The sequence below is a fragment of the Schistocerca serialis genome, chromosome 10 (genome assembly GCF_023864345.2).
Source record: "Schistocerca serialis cubense isolate TAMUIC-IGC-003099 chromosome 10, iqSchSeri2.2, whole genome shotgun sequence".
Taxonomy (NCBI): Eukaryota; Metazoa; Arthropoda; class Insecta; order Orthoptera; family Acrididae; genus Schistocerca; species Schistocerca serialis.
In genome coordinates, this window is record NC_064647.1 from 167439060 (window position 1) to 167466792 (window position 27733).

At 37.5% G+C, this 27733-nt stretch overlaps 1 protein-coding gene across 5 annotated transcripts in view; it reads right to left on the reverse strand.

Annotated features, from left to right (window-relative positions):
• Positions 1–27733, reverse strand: part of LOC126425291 (zinc finger protein 501-like) — a 438372-nt gene that overhangs the window by 278252 nt on the left and 132387 nt on the right. For all 5 annotated transcript variants that reach the window (XM_050088262.1, XM_050088264.1, XM_050088263.1 and 2 more), the window contains exon 6: positions 23888–23992. In XM_050088262.1, coding sequence (XP_049944219.1) covers positions 23888–23992 — 105 coding nt within the window. The remainder of the gene's footprint in view (positions 1–23887; positions 23993–27733) is intronic.

Genomic DNA, 27733 nt, shown 5'->3' on the forward strand with positions numbered 1-27733 from the left:
GTTCCTTTCTGGTTCTACCAGTCTCCTCTTTCACTATATCCCACACTGTTTTTATTTTGTTCCCTCACATTGCTATCTTCTTCTTGTAGTGCATTTGTTTAGATGTATGAATTACTTTTTTTAATATTTTACAGTATTCCTTGTATTTAGCTAAATCATCAGCAATGGAGCTATTCTTGGTCGAGAGATACATTTTCCTTTTTGTCTCACAGGAAATCCATGGTTTTATTACAGACTTCTGCTTAATTTGAGTAACTTTTAGAGGAAAACAGTTTTCAAACATGGTACTGACATTGTTCATGAATGTGTTATATTTTTCATTCATGTCATGAGCACTATAAACATCTTTCCAGCTCATATCTTTGAGCAGTTTTCTAAAACACTCAATTTTTGGTTGACTGACTACTCTCCTGTACTCAGATTTAGCAGTCTTGATAATCTGCTTAGAATTTACATCTAAAACAAGGAGCTGCATGTCATGATCTGATAGTCCATTTATTACAGGTTTTATGACATGATTTTGTTCCTTTGATTTGTCTATAAAAATGTTATCAATGGCTGTCCTCGATGATTTAGTGATCCTAGTTGGACAGTTTACAGTGTGAGTTAGATTGAAAGACAACATTACTAATTGCAGTAAATGTTTACTGGAAGACTCCATTAGAAAATCTGTATTAAAGTCACCAGCAATCAAAATTTTTTTTTTCTTCCTGTTAAATAACCCAAAAGAGCTTCTAGATGATTTATGAATAGATTATAATTTCCTGCAGGTGCTCGGTAGATAGTTACTATTATATAGGATCTGTTATGGAACTCTATTTCTGTTGCCCATGCTTCTAGATGCTGGTCTAAACAGAATTTATTAATGTCAATGTTCTTGAATTTATGGCAGTTTTTAATAAATGTGGCAACTCCTCCTCTATCCATATCTACTCTGCAGAAGTAGGAAGCTAGCTTAAATCCTGAAATGTCTAACACTAATGGGTGTCAGACGTGCTGTTGACTTATTGTTGTTTTGGGTCCACTGGTCTCATATGGATCATAGAGATGTATTACTTCTACTCCGGTTTCTGTCTGCATAGGCAACAGCTTTCATATTGCCTAGTCAGAGCAATGGTGAGGCAGATGTCTTTATGTACCAGATGTCTCCACCAATGACATACCATAACCAGAATCAAATACAAGTCTAAAGGCTGGGTGGTCAATGATATACAACATTTCACAGTGAAAACACATTTATTACAAACAGCAACATACAACTACAAAGATTGCTGTTATTTATACAAACATCAAATATTCCAGGAAGTATGAAGATTAAAAACAGAAGAAATTTTGAGAAACTTCCAGAAATTATAAATACTAAATAACAAATATGTGCTGGCAGTCAAGTTAGAAATGGTGAATCACAGTGCATAGCCAGTGATGCTAACTGTAACACACACAGCAGTATTAATTATAGATTTCATAACGAGAAATACTATGGGTAACTGCAACATGGGCATACATTGGAATAAGCAGTCTATGATTACAGATATGTTTTTCTCTGATAATATAATTCTCCTGCCAGACAAACCACAAAGTTTATAATTAATGACTATCGAGTTGGTTGGATATACCAGTTCTGTAGGGCTAATAATAAATGGTGATAAGTCAAGCACAAAGTACATAAAAAGTGGAAACTGATTTAATCAAATTGTAGTGCAACAGAAGGTACTACAAGATTTTGACCAATTTACAAATCTCGGCAGTCGGATCGGTTATAATGGGATGTAGATGGTGACAGCAGCAACAGAATTTGGAAATCTTTCAACAAATGCTATCCATATGGCCATTAGACTCTATAAGTATGTCCAAAAAGGTTTTAGTGTACTCCTCTATAATGTTACTGATAGCCATAAATATGTGTGAGACCTGGAAAACGTCAGTGAAATCAGCACACAGGTTAAATGTTTTTCACCAATGATAGTTAAGGTGAATTCTGAAGATTCATCCAAATTATGAAATGTTGATGAGAAGTAATCTACACAGCCTGTACAACACTGTGACTGAAAGAAGATTGAAGCTTGCATGACAGATGGAACAATCCTCAAATCAGCACTATTGAGGAGACCAACAGATGCATACAGAAATGAAGGAAGATCTCGTAACACCTGGAAACAAACCTTTACAAAGAATTTTCAAGATAAACTGGGAAGAAGATGAAAACCTGATAGCTAATACGAATTCACTGGAGAAAGTTGTTGCCCGATATGCTACATATTATTGGAGGAACTAATTCTATGTCTAATCATTAGAAAATCTGCATAAAGAATTTTAAGCTAAAAGTAACAGACACATTTACGTGCTTTCAATAACATGCATTTTTTTGACTGTCATGAGGGGAGATGTATACAATTCACATTTACAACACAAGATAAAAGAAAGGAATGGAGGTGAAATGTCTGACGAAAGTATGATGGGACGGGGAGTGAAGTTTGGTTACTGCCTTTACTCACTGCTCTTTGATATATGAAGTGTGATGAAAAAGTAATAGGAATTTTTGTTTTTCTTAATGAATCTTTATTTATTCTTTAATATCAACTTTATCCACTTCAAAGTTATCCCAATCAGACACAATATTTTTGTGCCAGCCCTTTTTCCAGTCTTGGAGGCACATCTGGAACACATTTTCTGTTAGCACTTCTGTACATCACCTTCTGTTACAGTGTTCAGCCCTGTCAGTAATTCCATTTTTATGTCATCAATGGTGGCAAAACGACATTCTTTCATGGTTCTCTTCAGCCTAGGGAATGGAAAAAGTCACATGGGACCATGTCCGGCAAATACAGTCCTGAGACAACATAATGGTTTTGTTTTTCACCAATACAGCACGAACAAGCATTGAGGTGAGAGTGGAATTATTGTGATACAATTTCTATGAGTGCTTTTGCCACAGTTCTGCTTGTTTTCTTCAGATTGCTTCACGTAAGTGGAGCATAAGTTCCAGGTAGTGTTCCTTATTGATTGTATGACCATAAAGCAGGAAATCGTGATGTACTACCCCATTTAACTGAAGAAAGTAGTAAGAAGAACCTTCACATGTTATCAACCTTGTTGAACATGTTTTTGGTCTTGGCTGTTCATGCTGTTTTCAGTGCGACAATTGGGCCTTAGTTTCAATATCATAGCCATATACTCATGTTTCATCACCTGTTATAACCTTCTTTAGAAGTTGATCATTGTCATCTCCATCCAGCAACCTGACACTGTTTCTGGTTGAAATTCATTAATTTTGGAGCAAACTTTGCTGCTAAATGTTTCATGCCCAAAGCATCTAACAAAAATTTCTTGGCATGAACCAAAGGATATAAAGGATATGCCAATATCATCAGCAACCTCTCTGATGGTTGTTGTTGTTGTTGTTGTGGTCTTCAGTCCTGAGACTGGTTTGATGCAGCTCTCCATGCTACTCTATCCTGTGCAAGCTTTTTCATCTCCCAGTACCTACTGCAACCTACATCCTTGTGAATCTGCTTAGTGTATTCATCTCTTGGTCTCCCTCTATGATTTTTACCCTCCACGCTGCCCTCCAATACTAAATTGGTGATCCCTTGATGCCTCAGAACATGTCCTACCAACCGATCCCTTCTTCTGGTCAAGTTGTGCCACAAACTTCTCTTCTCCCCAATCCTATTCAATACTTCCTCATTAGTTATGTGATCTACCCATCTAATCTTCAGCATTCTTCTGTAGCACCACATTTCAAAAGCTTCTATTCTCTTCTTGTCCAAACTATTTATCGTCCATGTTTCACTTCCATACATGGCTACACTCCATACGAATACTTTCAGAAATGACTTCCTGACACTTAAATCAATACTGGATGTTAACAAATTTCTCTTCTTCAGAAACACTTTCCTTGCCATTGCCAGCCCACATTTTATATCCTCTCTACTTCGACCATCATCAGTTATTTTGCTCCCCAAATAGCAAAACTCCTTTACTACTTTAAGTGCCTCATTTCCTAATCTAATTTCCTCAGCATCACCCGACTTAATTAGACTACATTCCATTACCCTTGTTTTGCTTTTGTTGATGTTCATCTTATATCCTCCTTTCGAGACACTGTCCATTCCATTCAACTGCTCTTCCAAGTCCTTTGCTGTCTCTGACATAATTACAATGTCATCGGCGAACCTCAAAGTTTTTATTTCTTCCCCATGAATTTTAATACCTACTCCAAATTTTTCTATTGTTTCCTTTACTGCTTGCTCAATATACACATTGAATAACATCGGGGAGAGGCTACAACCCTGTCTTACTCCCTTCCCAACCACTGCTTCCCTTTCATGTCCCTCGACACTTATAACTGCCATCTGGTTTCTGTACAAATTGTAAATAGCCTTTCGCTCCCTGTATTTTACCCCTGCCACCTTTAGAATTTGAAAGAGAGTATTCCAGTCAACATTGTCAAAAGCTTTCTCTAAGTCTACAAATGCTAGAAACGTAGGTTTGCCTTTCCTTAATCTTTCTTCTAAGATAAGTCGTAAGGTCAGTATTGCTTCACGTGTTCCGGTGTTTCTACGGAATCCAAACTGATCTTCCCCGAGGTTGGCTTCTACTAGTTTTTCCATTCGTCTGTAAAGAATTCGTGTTAGTATTTTGCAGCTGTGACTTAGTAAGCTGATAGTTCGGTAATTTACACATCTGTCAACACCTGCTTTCTTTGGGATTGGAATTATTATATTCTTCTTGAAGTCTGAGGGTATTTCGCCTGTTTCATACATCTTGCTCACCAGATGGTAGAGTTTTGTCAGAACTGGCTCTCCCACGGCCATCAGTAGTTCCAATGGAATATTGTCTACTCCCGGGGCCTTGTTTCGACTCAGGTCTTTCAGTGCTCTGTCAAACTCTTCACGCAGTATCATATCTCCCATTTCATCTTTATCTACATCCTCTTCCATTTCCATAATATTGTCCTCAAGTACATCGCCCTTGTATAGACCATCTATATACTCCTTCCACCTTTCTGCTTTCCCTTCTTTGCTTAGAACTGGGTTTCCATCTGAACTCTTGATATTCATACAAGTCGTTCTCTTATCTCCAAAGGTCTCTTTAATTTTCCTGTAGGCGGTATCTATCTTACCCCTAGTGAGATAGGCCTCTACATCCTTACATTTGTCCTCTAGCCATCCCTGCTTAGCCATTTTGCACTTCCTGTCGATCTCATTTTTGAGACGTTTGTATTCCTTTTTGCCTGTTTCACTTACTGCATTTTTATATTTTCTCCTTTCATCAATTAAATTCAATATTTCTTCTGTTACCCAAGGATTTCTACTAGCCCTCGTCTTTTTACCTACTTGATCCTCTGCTGCCTTCACTACTTCATCCCTCAAAGCTACCCATTTTTCTTCTACTGTATTTATTTCCCCCATTCCTGTCAATTGCTCCCTTATGCACTCCCTGAATCTCTGTACAACCTCTGGTTCTTTTAGTTTATCCAGGTCCCATCTCCTTAAATTCCCACCTTTTTGCAGTTTCTTCAGTTTTAATCTACAGGTCATAACCAATAGATTGTGGTCAGAGTCCACCTCTGCCCCTGGAAATGTCTTACAATTTAAAACCTGGTTCCTAAATCTCTGTCTTACCATTATATAATCTATCTGATACCTTTTAGTATCTCCAGGGTTCTTCCATGTATACAACCTTCTTTCATGATTCTTAAACCAAGTGTTAGTTATGATTATGTTGTGCTCTGTGCAAAATTCTACCAGGCGGCTTCCTCTTTCATTTCTGTCCCCCAATCCATATTCACCTACTATGTTTCCTTCTCTCCCTTTTCCTACAATCGAATTCCAGTCACCCATGACTATTAAATTTTCGTCTCCCTTCACAATCTGAATAATTTCTTTTATTTCATCATACATTTCTTCAATTTCTTCGTCATCTGCAGAGCTAGTTGGCATATAAACTTGTACTACTGTAGTAGGTGTGGGCTTCGTATCTATCTTGGCCACAATAATGCGTTCACTATGCTGTTTGTAGTAGCTTACCCGCATTCCTATTTTCCTATTCATTATTAAACCTACTCCTGCATTACCCCTATTTGATTTAGTGTTTATAACCCTGTAGTCACCTGACCAGAAGTCTTGTTCCTCCTGCCACCGAACTTCACTAATTCCCACTATATCTAACTTCAACCTATCCATTTCCCTTTTTAAATTTTCTAACCTACCTGCCCGATTAAGGGATCTGACATTCCACGCTCTGATCCGTAGAACGCCAGTTTTCTTTCTCCTGATAACGACATCCTCTTGAGTAGTCCCCGCCCGGAGATCCCAATGGGGGACTATTTTACCTCCGGAATATTTTACCCAAGAGGACGCCATCATCATGTAATCATACAGTAAAGCTGCATGCCCTCGGGAAAAATTACGGCTGTAGTTTCCCCTTGCTTTCAGCCGTTCGCAGTACCAGCACAGCAAGGCCGTTTTGGTTATTGTTACAAGGCCAGATCAGTCAATCATCCAGACTGTTGCCCTTGCAACTACTGAAAAGGCTGCTGCCCCTCTTTAGGAACCACACGTTTGTCTGGCCTCTCAACAGATACCCCTCCGTTGTGGTTGCACCTACGGTACGGCTATCTGTATCGCTGAGGCACGCAAGCCTCCCCAACAACGGCAAGGTCCATGGTTCATGGGGGGGGGGGGGGGGGGGGGGTCTCTGATGGTGTTTTGGTAATTTTCAAGAACCATTTTCTTTACTACATCATAATCAGTAACTGACGTGCTAGGGCAGGCATTGGCAAGTAATTTTAAATGGAGTCCAGATACTTTTGAAAATTTTTACCTGGTTCCAGAAGAAAAACCTTATATTATTCACTATTTTTTATTTGCACTCAAGAAAAATATGAAATACAATAGGTCAGCATACTTGTATTGAATCAAGAGAAAAACATTCATTACTATTTTTAATATTCATTCACAAAATATGAAATACAACAGTTAGGTGTACTTGTATTTAACAAAAAATCAATGGAAGAAATTACATTTTTGGTCTTGGGCCATTTTCTTAAAGTTAGGTTCACTTGGGGAGGAGCATATACGAATAATGTCTTCAAGGTGGGCAGCAATTAATTTTTAGCAATATTTGTTCTTGAAAAAATTCATTTCTGAATATGAAATTTCATAAATATAAGTGGAGCCAAACAGAGTCATCAGGTATATGGCTAATTTTTCGAAATTTTCGCATTTCTCTGGGACATGTTTATTCCAAAACTCTTCAGCAGATGCAGTTTTATAAGTTTGCAAGGAAATATGTTCCTGCAGGTCTATTATCTCCATTTAGAATAAAGGCTTTGAAAGGCAGAACAACCTCACAGCCACATCTGTCCAATCTGCCAGTTTAGGAACTACAAAATGTGATTTTAAAAATCACAACAGCTTCTCTCTCTCTGGAAAGTCTTGGAATCTTGCTGCAAGTTCTTTGTTAAGATCTGACATAAAGTTTGAGAATACTGAAATGTATGCTTGAGAATTATTTTTAAATTCAAATATTGTTGGAAAGTGAAAAAATTCTTGACTTGAAATGTCTTTTTCAAAATTATTTGGCTTGTGATGGGAAGCAGACGCACTTTGTATCAGCTGACATATTAATTTTCCATTTCTTTGTAGATTGGTACTAGGTGCATTTGAGTATTTCAGAATGTCTCTCAAGAAAGCCACAACTAACGTACTGTGTTTGTTTTCTAAGAGCTCCAAATGTTTCTTGCCTCTTGTGAATTCAAGTTTTCTAAGAAGAATGTTACTTTTTATTTGCCAAAAATGTTCAATCACTTCACCTTTACTTAGCCAAGAAAAATTGTTGTAATGCAGTAAGCCAGAATGCACAAAATTACGGTCAGAAACAAACTCTTTGAACAGCTGATGCCGAAAACCAGAATGAGACCTCATAAAATTAATCAACTTGATCAACCTGTACATTACTTCTTTCAGAGTCACACTAAGTTTCGCACAAAGGACTGTCTCGTGAATTTTACACATATAAGATAGTATCCCAGCATTCTTATCATTGGTCCGCCCCAATAGCTGAGTGGTCAGTGCGGTGGTCTTTCACGCCAAGGGGCCCGGGTTCGATTCCCGGCTGGGTCAGAGATTTTCTCCGCTCAGGGACTGGGTGTTGTGATGTCCTCATTATCATTTCATCATCACCAGTGGAAGGCAATGGGAAACCACCACTTAAATAAATTCCCTAGATGCTCATGCACTGGACTTGTCTGACGAGGCTTCCCCCATGACAAGACAAATCGTAAGGCACAACACAAAGTTTATTCTTATTATTGACTCTCTTTACGAGTCCTCTTTCTTTGCTGATCATCACTGGGGCCCTGTCAGTTGATAAAGAGACCAATGTATCATAACTAGTGCTTGATTACATCATGAAGTCATCAAAAATCTTGAATAAATCTTCTCCGTGACTCTTGCCTTTTAACAGAAGTATTGTTAGCAATTCTTCCCTAAATTCTTTACTTTCAACATCCAATCACACATCTTTTCTTCATAAACAATGTTGCATGATTCACCTAGTGCTAAGGCGTAGCGTATTGTCAGCAGCCAAAATTTTGATAGTTCTTGTATAACCTCTTGTCAACAATGGAATACCTTGAATTGCAGCAACAACATCCGTATTCTCAGATTCTGAAAAATGGCTTTTGGTGTTTATCGAGCATCCTACACACATGCATCACTGCTTCTGCAGATCTTTCTTGTTCGCTCATAGAGTGAGCTAGGAAGGCCGTGCTCTTTTTTGTAAGAAGCTATATATACCTGCCATTTTTCTTGACGAGCTTCATCACTACCCAGAGGAAAATTTTTATGGAATTGCTAAGTTGTCTTGTAGCATCATTTTAAATTAGCACCTTTAACAAGAGTGAGAGTTCTGTTGCATATGAGGAGGCAGCATAAAACAATTCTGTTAAGTCCACTCAGTCAAAAACTTCCTATTTTCATTATCAATTTTATGCTGTTTACCCATATTGATGCAAAAGAAATGTTATAAGCCTTCATAGCAATGAAACATTCCATACAAGATTGTAACTACTGAAGAAGTGGTGACAAAATTTGTGTACTTTATTTAGATAGCTCTTTGTGAAAATACCGGCATCTGACACAGCACCATCCAAAGCACTGCAAAGGAGCTACCTCCCTGTGGAAGTGTATGCTGCGACACACCAAAGGAGATAACTAATCATTAAGAATTCTAATTATACAGCAGTTAATGTACACTAGAAAAAATTATAAGGGCAATGCTCAAATGAATTGTTATCTACAGAAAAATATTTTGTAAATGACTTGATTACATAATGTATACTTTCACAATACATTTGGGCTTCTGTGGTCTAGACATGGAATATGGTCCACCATTTGCTGACTACTGTGCTAGGAGATCAAGGGCACTCGCTGTCTTTAACATCTTCTTGGCCCTCTTTGAAATACTTATGTCACTCATAAACTCTTGTCTTACTTATAGTAGATTCGCCAAAATTCAAAGTCAACATTTTGAATGTGGTGCTGCACTTTATTCCATTTTTCAAGCAAAATTTAATGCAAATTCATTGATCCATCTTTCCGAAAGTAAAAATTTGCCAAGCACTCAAAAAATTGTATAAACTTTTCGACTGTCAACTTAAGTACCAACAAGATAAAAAAAATTGAAAATTTGACATATAAAACTGTTAAAATTAAGAAATTGTGGAAATTGTTGAGGGATATTCAGTTACAAAAAAGGAGTTTTTGTTGGAGTAAAGAAAATAGCATGTATAGAATTTGCAGATGATAAGGTGTTACTGGTAGGAACTGAAAGTATGTAGTGCAAAGAAAACAGAAGATCTTAGTGAGATATGTGACAAATATGCCATGAAGATCAATAAGAGAAAAAGTGAATGATGACTATCAGATGTAAATAGCTAATATCAACATGGGGCAAATTAAAATTAGCCAAGTGACAGCTTTCAGGCTCTAGGAAGTACAACAGGTGCTCTAAGGTGCCACCAGGAGGTCAAAGCTTGAACTGTGATATCTAAGGAAGTTCTAAGTAGAAATAGGAACTTATTATGTTGACAGCTATGTCAGGAAAAGAGTAACCAAGTGTTTTGTCTGGAATGTGGCACTTTATGGAGCTAAAACATGGGCATTGAAAAGAGATAGAAAGATAAGGGAAACATTCGAGTTGCTGGTATGGAGAAGGATGGAAGGGATTCATTGGGTACAGAGAGTGACTAATTAATGAAGAGGTGCTGGAAAGAAAAGAAGACTACTGGAAGTTATAAGAAAATTAAAGATGAACTGGCTTTGTCACATGTTAAACTGGAACTGTCAAATGGTGAATGCTCTTGGAGGATTAATGTGTGGGAGAAGAATGAAAGGAAGAAGAAGAAGAAGAAGAAAAAGGTTTGGGCATACATCTTATATACCATTTGTTTGCAAGAATACTATATGACTAGCTACAGCTCCGTATAGACTCTTAAGCTGCTTGTTCAGTATGAATTCTATCCTCACAAATATTCTTTTAGTTTGTAGAAAATCAGCCACAATCAGCTTATTAATTTGGTATCAGGGGTGTACTTCAATGTCTTCTTTTTATTTTTGTCCCATACAGTATAGACTCTACAGAATGAAGTACAAGGATCTCTTAGTGCCAAACAAGAAAAACTAACAGATTTTGATGCTACATTTAAACAATACGCATAGCTCAACAAAACAAAACCAGAATGTTGTAACTAATTTTCTGTTAAATGTGTGTTACAAACATTATAAACTCAGTAAATATTTTATAAATTGCTACATTAATACAATATATTTACTGTTCTGCATAAAACAATAAAACAAATTAAGGAAACGCATATCAATGTAACTATCACCGGGTAAACCGTATTGAAATATACGATACTCAGAAACAATGTAGTGCCTAATGCACATGTATTTTTCAATTTATAGTTTGTCTTTTTGGGTTTTTATATATAAAAATAAACCTTAAAACTGATAATGAATTTAGCTCCAAATGAAATTACTGTATTTACATGGCAAGCATTAAAGCCCTCAGAAGTGTGAAAATTATTATGATGACCTTAACAAGAGTCATGGATAAGACAAAAATACGTATTTATGCCACTAAAAATATATGTTCATAAAATATTACCACTGCAGTTATTGTAGAAGAAGGAAATATTAAATGATTAAGCACAAGGAATCGTTTCTGACAATGTTCATATGCAGTGAAAACCAATTGTGGCTGATATTGTAACTAAGAATAGTAAAGGAAGAATTGTTGAGAAAATATTAATATGTTTCCAGAATGAAAACCTAAAAATATGTTGGTGGAAGAGGTCGTTGGTAGGTAGTTGGTAGCGACCTGTTGGTTGTTGGCTTACTGACTGTTTCGCACCGATTTGTTGGAGACTGTCAATACAATATGATTTTTACCCTGTGCACTAACGTGTGCAAGGTGAGAAATAGTGTCTTGTTAATTTTTTTAGTGATACTCATGACTAAATTATCTCACAACCAAAGCTACATCTGCTGCCTTCAACACAGACTTGTCGTATTTAAATATGTGTGATTCACATAATATTATATTCAGTCTGCAAAATTCAAGTACTTGGGTTCAAATGGTTCAAATGGCTCTAAGCACAATGGGACTTAACATCTAAGGTCACAGCAGCCAGCTATTTGTGGACAACTTTGAACTGCATCAGGATGAGTGTTGATGTAGGTTTAAGCAACTAATGAACAAATGAGATCTATCGGACAGTCCTGCATGTGAGTACGGGGAAATAAATGAATGGACCATTTACTTGTGTGTGAGGTGCATGACTATGAGGGTCAACTAAAGCACATACACAGGCTCTCTGACTCATGGATAGAGTTCCTCAACTGTATTTGTAATATTGTATAGTATTATAAAACATATTAAAGATTATTGTAACTCAGTATACAGCTATCAGCATTAATGAATGCCTTTGTACATTATCAATGAGTAAATAAATAAATAACTTCCTTTGTTCCACAAAAGTGTCCATTACTCAGGAACATACATTTTCAATAACTTGCCAGTAGCCATAAAAAATTGATCTACCAATAACGTTCAGTTTATGAGGATCCTAAAGAGAAGCCCAAAGAATTTGTATGTGGGCAACTCTTTCCATTCCACTGACAAATTTCTTAACTTATCAACTGATCTACATCCATACTATGCAAACCACTGTGAAGTACACGGCAGAGGGTATGTCTCAATGTATTAGGATTGCTTCCTGTTCCATCCACATATGGAACATGGGAGGAATGTTTGTTTGAATGCTTCTGTCTGAGCTGCAATTATTCTAATCTTGTCCTCACAATCTCTAAGTGAGTGATATGTAACGGGTTGTAGTATTTTTTGTAAAACCTTGTCGCTACTGCTGTGGAGACCAAGTTGCCACTGTTGTTATGGTACGCCGAGTTTGTGAGTTCATTAAATGACTCCTGGTGCAGTACACCTCTAAGAAAATTTCTCCCTGCCATTATTATACAGCTATGTCCCAGGGTCAGTAACAGGATGGAAGAACAAAGGTTCTACAACACACCAAGAAATTAGTAACAAAGTCACACAAATGAGTTAGAAGGTTTCCTTATCTCAGTGACATACTGAACAAGGAAGTCTGCAGCACTCCATGTAATGTAACACAGAAAAGGCCCTCAATGGCTAAGTGCAAATAATTGTACGTAAGCTTCACACTGCACAGCAGATGCAATTTAAAACAACTGTCTGTTCACTTCTATGAGTCCACTAAATGACATTTCCTGTCTACGTCAGCCCTGGATGATGATCTATAACCAAGTGGGAGAGAGCTGCTCTTCTATCTTCCCAGTAAGCTTCTGTCTGTTGTCATCTGGCCATTGGTAGATTGTACTCGGCCGGCAATTGGCCAGGGCAAAGTCAATATCTTCATCCTCAGCACCACCCGTGGTGCTGGTGGAGCTTGTGGAAATGGCGAGTCCCTATGGCACTGGCACCAGTTTGCATATTTCGCCTGTGGTGCTTTTTCCCTGACTGTGTCTTGTTTGGGCTATACAGCAGCAGGTTCCTGGAGTCATCATTTAAAGCTGGTTCTTTAAACTTTGTTAGTTTACATCTATCTTCATGTGTCTGTCAGTTCAGTTTCTTCAACATCACTGTTAACACTCTCCCCTAGGTCAAACAAACCTTTGACCATTCTCAGTATAGATTCAATATCCCCATTAGTCCTATTAGATAAGCGTCCTACACACTTGAGCAATACCCTAGAATAAGTCACATGCAATCCTAAAGCATCGACTGCACACCGACCAGCACAGTGCCACAGAACAGCATCAATAAGTCGCTGACCCATGCGCCAATGCTAAGAGTGGGCTGTGTCACACCTCCAGGAAGACAGAGCTCAGTGCCACCTGTCAATGCTGACTTAACCAGTTGCTCATCTCTGGTCAGCCCCAGTTTGGTCGCAGTCTTTGAGAGCATCAGTACTGACTAACAGGAAGACAACACTTACCTCACGTTCTGCAAGTATTAATAGCGAGTAAAGTAATTGCATGTAGGAGGCACAGGAAGCCATTTCATAACAAGAAGTTATGATTTTTTCTTTTTAGAAATAAAGTGTCCAATTAGTTAGAAAGTTTAATGTACAGATCATTTTGGTTTTCTACCACCAGCCATCACAACTTCTCTCTCTCCTTGTTTGTGTTGGTGCTGACACCCACAGTAGCCAACACAACATGTCACACGAGTGATTTTCAAGCAATTTTCTTTGTAGACTGATTGCACTTCCCCAGCATTCTACCAACAAACCAAAGTCTACCACCTGCTTTACCCATAACAGTGGTCATTCCATTTCATATCCCTACAAAGTGTTACACCCAGGTATTAGTAGGAGTTGGCTGATTCCAACTGACTCACTGATATTATAGTCACAGGATATTATGTTTTTCCATTTTGTGAAGTGCACAATTTCACATTTTTGAACATTTAAAGCAAGCTGCCAATCTTTACACCAGTTTGAAATCTTATTCATATCTGTCTGAATATTTATGCAGCTTCTCTCAGTTAGTACTTCATTATAGATAACTGCATCATCTGCAAAAAGCCTGATTTTACTATTAACATTGTCTACAAGACCATTAATATACAACATGAACAGCAAAGGCCTCAACGCTCTTCCCTAGGGTACACCCGAAGTTAATTCTACATCTACCGATGACATTCTGTCCAAGATAACATACTGTTTCCTCCCTACCATAAAGACCCCAACCCAGTCACAAATTTTACTTTGTACTCCATATGATTGTACTTTTGACAGTAAGTTTAGGTGTGGTACTGAGTCAAATGCTTTTTGGAAATCAAGAAATACTGCATTTTCCTGTCTGCTCTGACCAAAAGCTTACAGTTGTCATCCGATAAAACATGCTGGTTGGCAAAGAGGAGGTCATTCTGTTCAAGATACCTCATTACCTTTGAGCTCAGAATATCTTGTAAGATTCTACAACAGAATGATGTCAAAAATATTAGATGGCAGTTTTGCAGATCACTTCTACTGCCCTTTTTGTGGACAGTTGTTAGCTGGGTGCTTTCTTCCAACTACTTGGCATGGTTTTCTGTTTGAGTGATATACAATAGATTATAGTTAAAAGAAGGGCTAACTCAGCTGAAAATTCAATATAGAATCTGATAGGGGTTCCATCAGGCCCTAGAGCTTTGTTCAGTTTTAACAATTTTTTCTCAACACCACTGACACATACTTATTTCATTCACCCTTTCAGTGGTGGGAGGATTAAATTAGGGCAACTCTTCTGGGTTTTTCTTTGTAAAGGAACAGTTGAAAACAGAGTTAAGTATTTCAGCTTTTGCTTTGCTACCCTCAATTTCAGTTCCTGTTTCATTCACTAGGGACTGGACACTAACTTTTGTACCACTAACAGGCTTTACACGCAACCAGAATTTCTTTGGATTTTGTGAAAGATCATTTCACAATATTCTGCTATGGTGGTCACTGAAAGCTTCACGCATTACTCTCTTGAAAGCCACATGTGCTTCATTCAGCATCTCTCTATTTATAGTCTACATTTGTTTTGCACATATTATGCTGTAATCTCTGTTTCTTTAGAAGTTTCTTTACAGTGAGTGTGTACCATGGAGGGTCCCTCCCATTATGAACTGTTTTATTGAGTATGTATCTATCTGATACCTGGTCAATTATTTTGGAGGGTCCCTCCCATTATGAACTGTTCTATTGGGTATGTATCTATCTGATACCTAGTCAATTATTCTTTTAAACTTGAGCCAAAGTTCCTCCACATGCTCCTGCCCTGTGCTGAAAGTTTCAAGTGCCTCACTGAGATATGACAGTACTGCTTTTCTATCTAGTTTACTGAACATATACATCTTTCTGCTCGTTTCAGTTGCCCTTTGTACTGTGGTAATCATTGCTGCTACAACCATATCATGGAACCTCACACCAGTTTCAATGTGGGAAAGAGGTCAGGACTATTTGTTGCCATCAGAGCCAATGCATTTCCATCATGAGTGGAATTCCGAGCTATGGGTTGTAGGTACTTTTCAGAGAAGGCACTTAGTAACGATTCAAAGGATATCTTAGCATGTCCACCATTTCCCCATTGATGGATATACATCTGTAATAATGTCAAATAACATGTTGCATTCTGACTTCTTCACATCTTCACTGCAGTAACGTGATCAGTGCAAAGTACTGCAGACTGATTTTCTATTTGATGGAACATAGTTACTACAGCCTAAAACTTATCAAACACACTTCACGTCTTTACATGTTTTGTGAAAAGTTTATTGTTGCATATTAAATATAAATGTTTAAGATTTTTTTACTTATTTCAAGCCAATTTCACTTAAGATCTGAGGAAGGAACATCAAAATATATCTTTTTTTCTGAATATGTATTATTTATTCTTATTTGAGATGTTCTATATCCTTGAGGATCTCTTCACTATGGATCTACAAAATAAGTAACCTAATCTCGACCACTGATTACATCTACATCTACATCAATAAGACTATTCTGCAATTCACACTTAAGCACTTGGCTGAGTAGGATAACTGTCAGATTATCTCTTGACCATTCCATTCATAAACAGCACAGGGGAAAGATGAACACTTAAATTTTTCCATTCAATCTCTAACTTCTGTTATTTTACTATGATGGTCATTTCTCCCTATGTATATGTAGGTTAAAAAACATTATCACATTCAGATGATAAAGTTGGAATTGAAATTTTGTGAAAAGATCTCACTACAATGAAAAAAACATTTGTTTTAATGACTACCACACCAATTAGCAATAATACAAAACAAGTTGCCCTTCTTTGAACTTTATCGATTTCCTCTGACAATCCTATAGGATAGGAATCCCATACAGTAATCCAGAAGAGGACAGATAAACAGAGTTCAGGAAGTCTCTTTAGTAGATCTGTTATAGCTTCTAAGTGTTCTGCCAAAAAATACAGTCTTTGGTTTCCCTTTCCTATGTGATGGTTCCAATTTCAGTTCTTTGTAATTGTAATCCCCAGGTATTTAGTGAATCGACAGACTTTCTATTGTTTGGCGACAATCTGTGACAAAATATCTGGCATGGCCGATCTGTTGAGTGTTAAATGGAGGCAACTGGTGGAGGGGCAGTTTGTTGTTTTGTATGGCCTGGCTAAGAGAATCAGGGTAGGTTGGACAGAGCCACGCCTTGAGAGAAGTGGCCAAGGACTTGCTTGTCTGTGGATGGTTCATATCATTGGGGAAAGTGCAAATCTAATATGCCTGGTAACAATGGAGGTGAATGCCAAGATGGCCTTGCAACTGAATGTGTTACGTTAAAAGTATTGTATATCAATTAAAAAATTGCCAAAACTGCCTACAGTTGAGCAACTGAATATACAAGAATGTTTTTAGAATCAGCAGAAGCTCTAGAACACAATAAAATTATTACTGTATTTAAATGGTGGCTTGTTTAGAAGTCATTGAAGTTTAAATGTTTATTTATTTATAACAAGTAATAACCATTATCAGACATGTTGTTAATACGTATGACACAGCAACAAACAGGTAGTGACCTCAGTTGCATGAAGAGCAAGCCTGTCATTGGTATGCATGAAAACAAATCACATATAATATTTAATTATGCTGTGATAAAACAAATAATTTTGTACCTGAACATTATTATTTACATTTAGCATGTTGACACTGCAGTAGGGATTATGACATAATTTATGTAAATCTGACCTGCAAAGTTTGTGAAAAATTAGGAAATGTGGTTCAAGTCTCGTAGTGCCACAAGGACAAAAAGAATACAGACGTGTACTTGGCTAGCTTCTGTGCTTTTCTTTCTGAACAAAAGTAAAATAATACATTTAAAGGGTATAGAAAAGACATTTAGTTTTGGTATAAGATGAAAATACATAAAGATTTAAGAATAGTGATAGTACGGACTTAGTGTGATTGTAGTTGATCATACTGGGACACTAAAGTATTAAGCAAGTGAATAGTATGACAGTGTCAGAATTAATTTGATTTTTAACAAGTCTTACTGGAACTTTGAAAACATTGCAAAGGGTTGAAACTATGTTACATATGCTATGAAATCTGAGATTCATTAGTATTCAGAACTTTTTGATTGATACTCTGCTTGCTTTGCTCTGCTGTATAGCTTGAATCATTTAGGAGGAGACTGTATGTCCCAAGCTGTCAAAGTAAAATTAGAAAACTTTGTGATCTTATCTTGGAAAGCTTTTAAGACACCAACTTCCAATTTTCCGTAAATAACAAATATAATTTTGTAAATAGATAGAAACAAGACTACTACAAAAATTGTATTATGAGACATGTTATAGTATTTTTCTCTTAAGTTTCATTTTTCTGGCTAAGTTTAGTAAATAAATGAACATAGAAACCAAAAATCATAAAATATTTTTATTATTCTAGTTCCATATGTATTGAATCTTCTTCTTGGCATGCTGTGAACATTTTGTGTGTCTATCTTCAGCACTTTTCGAGAAAACAGGCCATTTACAGCAAAAAAGTAGTTTTGAGATACTAAGGTTCAAAGTGTCATAGTAACATACTTAATGATTACATTACTTCATGCACAAAAACTGTCTTTGTCCATAATCTGTGTCCTTTTCATTATCACAATCACCCAGTGCTTGCCTCTTTCTTTAATTTTTGCAGCTTTCGTCATTTGCTGAGGAGCAAACTCTGCTTGGCATACATGAAGCACATCCAGTTCTCACAGTCCTCTAGAAGCATTCTGCCCTAATCTCACTCTTAGCTTCTCCCAAAACCTTCAGTATTTTGCACTTCCCATGGTTTAAATGTCATTTCAGCATCAGACACTGCTAACTTTGTACAGTCCTGTGCTGGTATTGACTAAAGTGAATGACATCAGTGGGTATACTGTTCAGGCCTACCACTCATGAGCCTCAGAATACTGCCCCCATGGTCCACGAGAATTTTAATACCAACCTCATGAACTATGTGATGCAAAGTGCTGATGCACATTATTATGCATTGCTTAAATCTAAAATTACTACATCAACACTTGTATGTTATGATAATGGCCACCTTCAATGACTTAACATTAAGAGTTAGAACCTCTTACTTTTACTGCATTCATCAATAGTTACTGAAGCTCAGAAAGATCACAAAACATTCCTTTGAAGATTTTTTTTCATGGCAATTTTTTTTATGTTTTCTATTGTAGCCTGTACGTTCAGATGTCTTAATCTAATGAACATTCTTGGGCTAACTTAGAGAGAAACCACTTTGTTACGCATTGCAGGAATCTTTGATGTTACTGTAGAAATCAACTTTTGCATCACTCAGTTACACTTGGCAACATGCCACCCATGAAAACTCCAAAAGTTGCTTCAAACATTTTCATTTCATTGAACCAGTCAACTGAAGGAGAAATGAGTCCACCACCAAAGATTACAGAGATCCAGTCACAACCAGTGATGTAACCTGAATCCAGAAGAAGTGTCTCTAAGAATGAACCCAAGGAAGTGCCAAGGTAAGATAGGATCTGGCCTTATGTGAAACACACTCTTATTTGTTATTTTATTACAGAAGAAAACTGGCAATTGACTCTCAATAATGAAAATGTGAAGTCCTCCACATGAATACTAACAGAAATCTGCTAATTTCGGTTATGCGATAAACCACACAAATCTAAAGGCTGTAAATTCAGCTAAATACAGTTATGAATAACTTCAATTATAATGATTACATAATAATGTTGTGGGGAAAACAAACCGTAGACTGTAGTTTACTTTGAGAACTCTTAGAAAATGCAACAGGTTTAATAGAAAGACTGCTTAAGACTACGCTGGAGTATTCCTGTATGCTGTGATCCACATCATATAGAGAAGGGAAGCTCATTTTGCATTATCACAATATAGGGGATAGGATCTTCTCATGAAATTTCAGTCACCACCTTTCTCCTCTGAATGCAAAAATATTTTTTTGGCACCCACCTACATGGTGGGCTTGCACAGAAAAATTTAAATGTTTGTTATTCCCATACACTGTTTGAGAGTGGAATGGTAGAGAAATAGCTTGAAGGTGGTTAGATGAAGCCTCTGCTGGGTGCTTAGTTGTAAAATGCAGCATAGTTTTCTCTCCTTAGCAGTTTTATCTTAATTTTTAATCTGCCTTTTCTTGTTTACAAGTAACATCTAGGTAAAGAACTACACATTGTTGATCTCTACAAAAAAACAATGCATGGATTATTCCAAAGACAATAATCAATAATACATAGAAATGTATTTCAAAAGAGGATGAACATCTGGCAATGATATGTACATAGTCTTTGCTGGCATAAACCTTGGATGCATCTTCATACCAATTTCGATTTTTTTGTGATGGCAAAATGTCACTCTGTAATTATCTTTTCAAAGAAAAACACAAAAGCTCATTTTTTAAGTACCACTCATAATCTTTGGAAAGAAAATGATCTCAACAAACCTTGCATTATTCACATCAACAGTATGACTTCTTTTACAGCACGAGACCCATTTGTGCTGTAGTTCTCCTATCTTTAGGAAATTGATGGTAATCAACATCCAGAGTTTTCAACAAAGCAACAGCAAACTGATTTCTAATTTTGCTCATAGTATGACAAATTGGCCAGCAAGAAGAATAGCTAATAAGCAACTGCATTCTATTTATTTTGACACAGGGATCCCGAGAATTTTCTTGCATTAACAATGCCTCCCGCTTCTCACTTCCTGTATTCCCAATGACGTCACACTGTTTTGCCTGCAGTCTTTGCAGGAAGTCAATATGGCATGCTCTGATAAATACTGTGAAAAGAGGGTGTGAATGGCAGAGATAATTCTTGTCAACAATAAAACTTGACTATTGAATTGTCATCTGTCAAATACAAACTTATCTGTCAAGTCTGTATAGTTATTGTCCATATATCATTAATGATCATGGCTTCTTATTTTCTATTTAAATTGTTACCATGTTTACACTGATCAAAATAAGCAGGGGAACGCATATAGCAATGCCTGATACATTAAATCTATTTTGATACAGACACTAGCTGTGGTCTTATTGCATTTTGCTTCCAGTGTTTCAATGTACACAACAACTAAAGTCATTTGGCACCTATCAGCTGTGTTATACATTACAGTACCATGTGACCCCACAGAAGGAAGTGAATACCAATGTTCCAGTGTTCTCTAGTGAGGTACAAAGTGGTCAGTTGTCATTTGTGGGTATTGTATTCAACCAATTACATGCAATGCAACATCTTACTGCAGTTCAAATCACAAGGGCGGTCCCCACAAAGACCAACATCCGGCCATCCCTGTATTGCGACACTGTACGGCTGCCACCAGACCACTTCAAAATGGTTTCAGAAGGGCCACTAGGGCTGTGGTGCCCAATCAGACTGTAAGGAACAGGTTATGAGAAAAGGCCATACAACCCAGATGTCATTGAGTGGCTGGCTTCAGATGACGGCATTTCACGGCTTGGCTTCGGTTCTGGCATTGTCATGTTGTCTGGCAACACTGTCACTGGTGAAACATGTTATTTGAGATAAGTCCGATTTCCTCTGATGCAAGGTGATGGGCATGTTAGGTGTGTGCAGACACTGTTGTGAGCAGTATCTGCCAAATGTTGTACACAAAAACAACACATTTTGCCACGATTCTGTGATAGTGTGGAGAGGCAACAGTGTTTACAGCCATACAGATCTTGTCACTGTTTTTACAGAGAGTACTCTAGGGCATTGGCTCCTTACCTAGCTTGCATTTAGCATCAATCTCTCTCCAAGAACAAAGTCCCAAGCAACTGGAAAAAGGTGCAGGTGACTCCATTATATAAGAAGGGTAAAAGAATGGACGTGCAAAATTACAGACCAAGATCCCTAACTTCTGTTTGCTGCAGAATCCTTGAATGTATTCTCAGTTTGAATATAATACATTTTCTTCAGACTGAGAAACATATGTCCATGAAACAGTATGGTTTTAGAAAGCATCACTCATGTGAAACTCAGCTTGCCCTTTTCTCACATGGTTTACTGTGAATTGTGGATGAAAGACAACAGGCAGATACCATATTTCTAGATTTATAGAAATCACTTGACATGGTCCCCCATTACAGGCTGATAAAGAAGGTACAAGCATATGGGATAAGTTCACAGATATATGAGTGGCTCAAGATGACTTAAATAATAGAACCCAGTATGTTGTCCTTGATGGCAAGTGTTGCTTTGAGACAAGGGTATCGTCAGGAGTGCCCCAGTGAAGTTTGATAGGACCGCTGCTGATCTCTATGTACATAAATGATTTAGCGGACAAGGTGGATAGAAACCTGCAGTTGTTTGCTAACAATTCTATGATGCATAGTAAGGTGTCATAGTTGAGTGACTGTAGGAAGATACAAGACAACTTAGCAAAAAATTCCAGTTGGTTTGATGAATTGCAGGTAGCTCTAAATACGGAAAAATGTAAGTTAATGTGGATGAGTAGGAAGATCAAACCTGTAATGTTCAGACACAGTATTGCTTGAGTCCTGCTCAACACAGTCAAATTCTTTAAATATCTGGGCATAACGCTGCAAAGTGATATGAGATGGAACAAGCATGTGAGAACTGTGGTAGGAAAGTAGAATGGTTGAAATCAGTTTATTGGCAGAATTTTAGGAAAGAGTAATTCACCGGTAAAGGAGGTTACAAACAGAATAATGGTGCGACTTATTCTTGAGTATTGCTCAAGTGTTTGGGATTCGTATCAGGTCAGATGGAAGGAAGACATCGAAGTAATTCAGAGGTGGGCTTCTAGATCATTACAGATAGGTTCGAACAACATGTCAGTGTTACAGAGATGCTTCAGTAACTCAAATGGGAATCCCTGTAGAGAATGGGCATTCTTTTTGAGAAACACTATTGAGAAAATATAGGGAACCGGCATCTGAAGCTGACTGAAGAATGATTCTACTGCCATCAACATATACTGCACGTACGGACCACAAAGATAAGATATGAGAAATTAGGGCTCATATAGAGGCATATAGAGAGATTCTTTTCCCTCACTCTATTTGTAGATGGAACAGGAAAGAAAATGACTACTAGTGATACAGGGTACCCTCCAAAAAGTACCATATGGTGGCTTGAGAAGTATCTATGTAGATGTAGATGTTGGACCATGTAGTGGCTAGTGGATACTGTAATCGCCCTGAGTTTTTTCTCATGCATGATAATGCCAGGGTCCATGTGGCAGCTGCCACCAAAGATTTTTTGTGAAACCTGGACACTGAAGTAATGAAATGGCTGGCAGAGAGACCCAACCTAAATCCCATTTGGTACCTGTTAGACATGCTTAAGAGACATACCCGCAGTCATCCTGTTCCACCACAGACTGTCAAAAAACTCTCAGGGGTTCTCTCTGAAGAACTAGAATGGATACACAGAGTCACATCTGTAGATTTATGCAGATCATGCCAGGTAGGTGTCAAGGTGGCATTCATGGCATAAATTTTACTGAAGCTCTCAAAGGCCAATGGAAAGTACCCAGGATGACTGGATGAATGATTGTTACCACTGTGTTTTCAACGTCTGCCAGACAATTCAGTGCTGTTCTGTAAATTAACACAGACATAATGATGTTTTGTTGTGTAATCAATTTGTGAAAGATGAAGGTATAATTTGTAACATAAGAAGCCCTTAATTATTGCTCAATGGAGTATTGCTGATGCACAAAGTCATGGTCCCCTAGTTCTTTTGAGTGGTGTGTATATATATATTTTGATGGCTTCTGTTTATAGCCTTGGATAATAGTTTGTCACTGCAGATGAAATTTTGGTTTCAGAAAACTTCACTTCATCGTTCCTGACTACAGTGCATGCTCTGTATAAGCTGATTCTTCTACCATCTCTAGTCATTGAAAGCTTCTGTGATCCTGCAGACATATTCATGCTTCTCTTTGTTGTTTCCCGTACATGGAATCTTATATACATCATGCCAGTGGAGGATGGGAATCATACTTTACAGATCTGAAGGGATGACATTTTAGTTTTTGGTCCAAATACCAGTCTAATGTTACGTTTCTGTAAAATCTTATAAATATGATGTTACATTTGTCCTTAGTGTACTGTTATTTCATTGCAGAACCCTCTTTGCTTCTTTTCCTGAACAGCCTTTTTCCTGCAAACCCACTTCAAATGTATTAATTTGTGATGTAAATATTCTGGTTTACAAATTCTTTTAGCTCCATCACCATGACATTTAATGACACTCCACTGTTGACTGGATGATGGGTAGATCTCTCATCAATATACTAGTGGGGGACACAAAACACTGAACACAACTCACCGGCTCGTCGTCTCCACTCTCTGCCTCCTCTTCATCTTCCTCATTCTCCGTTTTATCAATATTGGATGTGCTAGGTCCAGAAAAATCTTCTGAAGGTGAACATTCCTGGAACATTTAAAAGAAAATGCTACACAAGGTGAGAGATAGGACACAACACACTTTCAAGCAAAATCACAGAGAAATGAAGAGCACACTTCTTCAGCTTCAATCTACCTAATAAATGCCTTTGAAGAAATGATTGTAGCTACAAATGTACTACTGAAAAAGCATCATACAGCAAATTTATGTAACACTACTGCTGTTGAAATGCATTGAACTCAAAGCAATTGAGCTGTCCTCCTCCTCCTGCTCACCACCACCACCACCACCATACAGTGTTCTGCCTATTTACAGGTTTCTGACACCACTGCTGTCTTCATATGATCCTGTCAAGCCCAACCTTTTCATCTCCTTATTTTTTTCTCCTGTCCTTCGACTGTACCTTCAATACCTGTTGTTGCTATTCCTTTTCCTAGCAGTATACGATGTAATTAAAAAGTAATGAGAATTTTTGTTTTTTCTTCAAGGTATCGTCATTTATTCATCAGCTCTGTTCCCTTCAAAGAAATCCCCCTCAGATATAATACACTTGTGCCAACACTTTTTCCAATCTTGGAAGCACTTCTCAAACTCACTTTTCATTATGGTGTTTATCTCCTTCGGGGATTCTCAGGAATGGAATGAAGTCTCAGGGGGCCATGTCCAGCAAATATGGTGGCTGAGACGACATAACCCTTATTGCAATGCAATTTCCACAAGTGGTTGTGCCACAGTTCTGGTCATTTTCTTTGGATTGCTTCATGCAAACAGAACATAGCTTCCATGGTGTATTACTTAATGACCCTATAACGATAAGGCAGGAACTCATGATACACTACCCCAGTGCAATCGAAGAAGTGATCAAACTCGTCGAATTTTTTTCGGTCTCGGTTCTTCACGCAGTTTCCACTGGGACAACTGGGCCTTGGTTTGGATGTCATATCTGCAATCCTTTGTTTCATCATCTGTTATAACCTTCTTTAGAAAATCTGGATTATTAGTGACTTCATTCAGCAATTCATGAACAATGTCTACATAATGTTGTTTGTAATTAAACGCAACAATTTTGGTACAAATTTTGCTGCTACATGTTTTATGTCAAAAATATCTGAAAAACTGCACGACATCAGCCAAAGGATATGCTAACATCATCAGCAACCTCTCTGATGGTGATTTGGCAGTTTTCTAGAAACATTTTCTTTGCATCTTTCACATTGCCATTAGTAATTGATGTGTTAGGGTGTCATGGGCAGTCATCGTTTCAACATCTTCTCGACTCTCTTTGAAACATTTAGACCACTTGAAAACTCTTTTCTTACTCACAGCAGATTTCGTGAAAGCAACTGTCAACATTTCAAATGCACTTTATTCCAGCTTTCAAGCAAAATTTAATGTATATTTCTTCATTCAGCTTTTTCATAAATAAAAATTCGCAGAGCACTCAAAAACATGTATCAACTATTTGACTGTCAACAATAAACTAAATATTCAAAATAGCTGAAAATGCATACATACATACATCAGGGACGTGTGTATCAACAAGATGAAAAAAATGTTTTGAAAATCAGATTTATAAAGCCCACAAAATAAAAAAATTTTCATTACTTTTTGATCACATCTTGTATGTCCCACATTGTCTGGTTTCCCTTTCTTGACCAGGGGTTTAGAAACATTCTTTGTTCCTTCATCCTTTCTGGTTCTTCACTGGTCTTCACTTTATCCACCCATTTTATTTTATCAATCCCATTCCAAACCCACATCTTGAATGCTTCACTTCTGCCTCTCTCTTCTTCAATGTCCAGCTTTCAGAGCTGTACAGGAAAACACTTCACATGAAGCATTTAACCAACCTTTTTCTTAATTCCAGCCCCTATTTGCTCCAGAACAGGTTTTTTTCCTGGAAAACTTGCTTTGCCATTGCACTTCTTGAGCTTAATCCCTTTCCATTTATCCAGTTATCATTTAGTGTGCTCCCCCAAATAGCTGTACTCTTTAATGTTAACTCACCTGTTGACCAACAGAATGTCACATTACAGCAACAGAATGTCACATTACAGCAAACAGTGGTGCATTTACACTGGAGAGAATGTAAATATGCATCATGTTGAACGGACACAATGATATAGCAGTAGAGGACACAGCCATGTGCTGATCTATTTACTTGAAATGTGCATCAGTGGGTAACACCATGGCCTGAGGAGACATGGTGTAAAAAAACTACTGATGGTCTCTTGTGGCCTGCACTAGTTATGCTCACACAAAAAAATTTTCTGGAGCAGGCGGTTTCATGCCATTCCACTGGGAGATCCCAACTTGCTTCCATTGAGTATTAGGTATGCAGAATTCAAGGGGGTGGACTGAGCTAATTGCCTCCAGAGGGATTAGAATTGTCGATCAGGAAAGAAAACTGTTCAAGATTGGCTACTATTTTCTGAATGCATGCAAATTAAACCTCCACATTCATAACAGTGATTTATGGACAAAACTGTTGTGTGTTAAATAAGATGAAAGCATGTTATATTTTCTGTGCAGATTAAACTAGTGGGAAAGTATGGAAAGATTTGAGGCGATGACAGAATTTATAACAACAGGAACACTCTTGGTGATTTTATTTGTATCGGCATTAGGCCATGGACTTACACATTTTCCTGTGCTTATTATTTCATCTCCTAATGCTGGAGACATCCTTAGTATTTATTAACACTTGGTTAATTGCTTTCTGAAATTGAACAATATCAGTAAGCCAAGCAGTTTGTAAGTAATTGTGCAGTGGTCAGGTACTGACATCATCTGACTCACTGTTGTCACAGATCACAGTCTCGACATTACCAGTTAAGGAGCTTATAGTGAAGATGATAAGACATTATACATTTTGTCTAGCATTAAGGAGTAGGACTGAAATTAGATAAGTTGTGGGCCTCAGTGCTAAAAAAAGCAAGCAGCACCAACTTTTTCCTACTAGAAGCTTCATAACTTATGGTAGTGAGACTCTGTGAACTGTGGCAACTGTCAGATGGCTACTGAAAATATATGTACAAACTGTTCAAGGCCTTCTGACTGAAAGTTTTAATGTATAATAGTCCTTTTCTTGTGGCTGTCTGTAATTCAGCATCTCTTCTATATGGTGAGTAGTAATCTACTCTTTTCATAATATCATTATTCCATTCTGGAGTTTTCACTGTTTTATTTAGATTCTATTAAAATATTGACTGGAGTACTCTCTTTCAAATTCTGAAGATGCCAGGGGTCAAATACAGGGAATGAAAGGCTATTTACAATTTGTACAGAAACCACATGGCAATTATAACAGTCAAGGGGTATGAAAGGGAAGCAGTGGTTGAGAAGGGAGTGAGACAGAGTTGTAGCCTATCCCCAATGTTATTCAATATTTGTATTGAGTAAGATGTAAAGGAAACAAAAGAAAAATTCAGAGTAGGAATTAAAATCCATGGAGAAGAAATAAAAGCTTTGAGGTTTGCCGATGACATTGTAATTTTGTCAGAGACAGCAAAGGCCCTGGAAGAACAGCTGAACGGAATGGACAGTGCCTTGAAAGGAAGCTATAAGATGAACATCAACAAAACCAAAATGAGGATAATAGAATGTAATTGCATCAAATCAGGTAATGCTGAGGGAATTAGATCAGGAAATGAGACACTTAATATAAAATGTAGACAGGCTATGGCAAAGAAAGCGTTTCTAAAGAAGAGAAATTTGTAGACGCTGAATATAGATTTAAGTGTCAGGTAGCCTTCCCTGAAAGTAGTT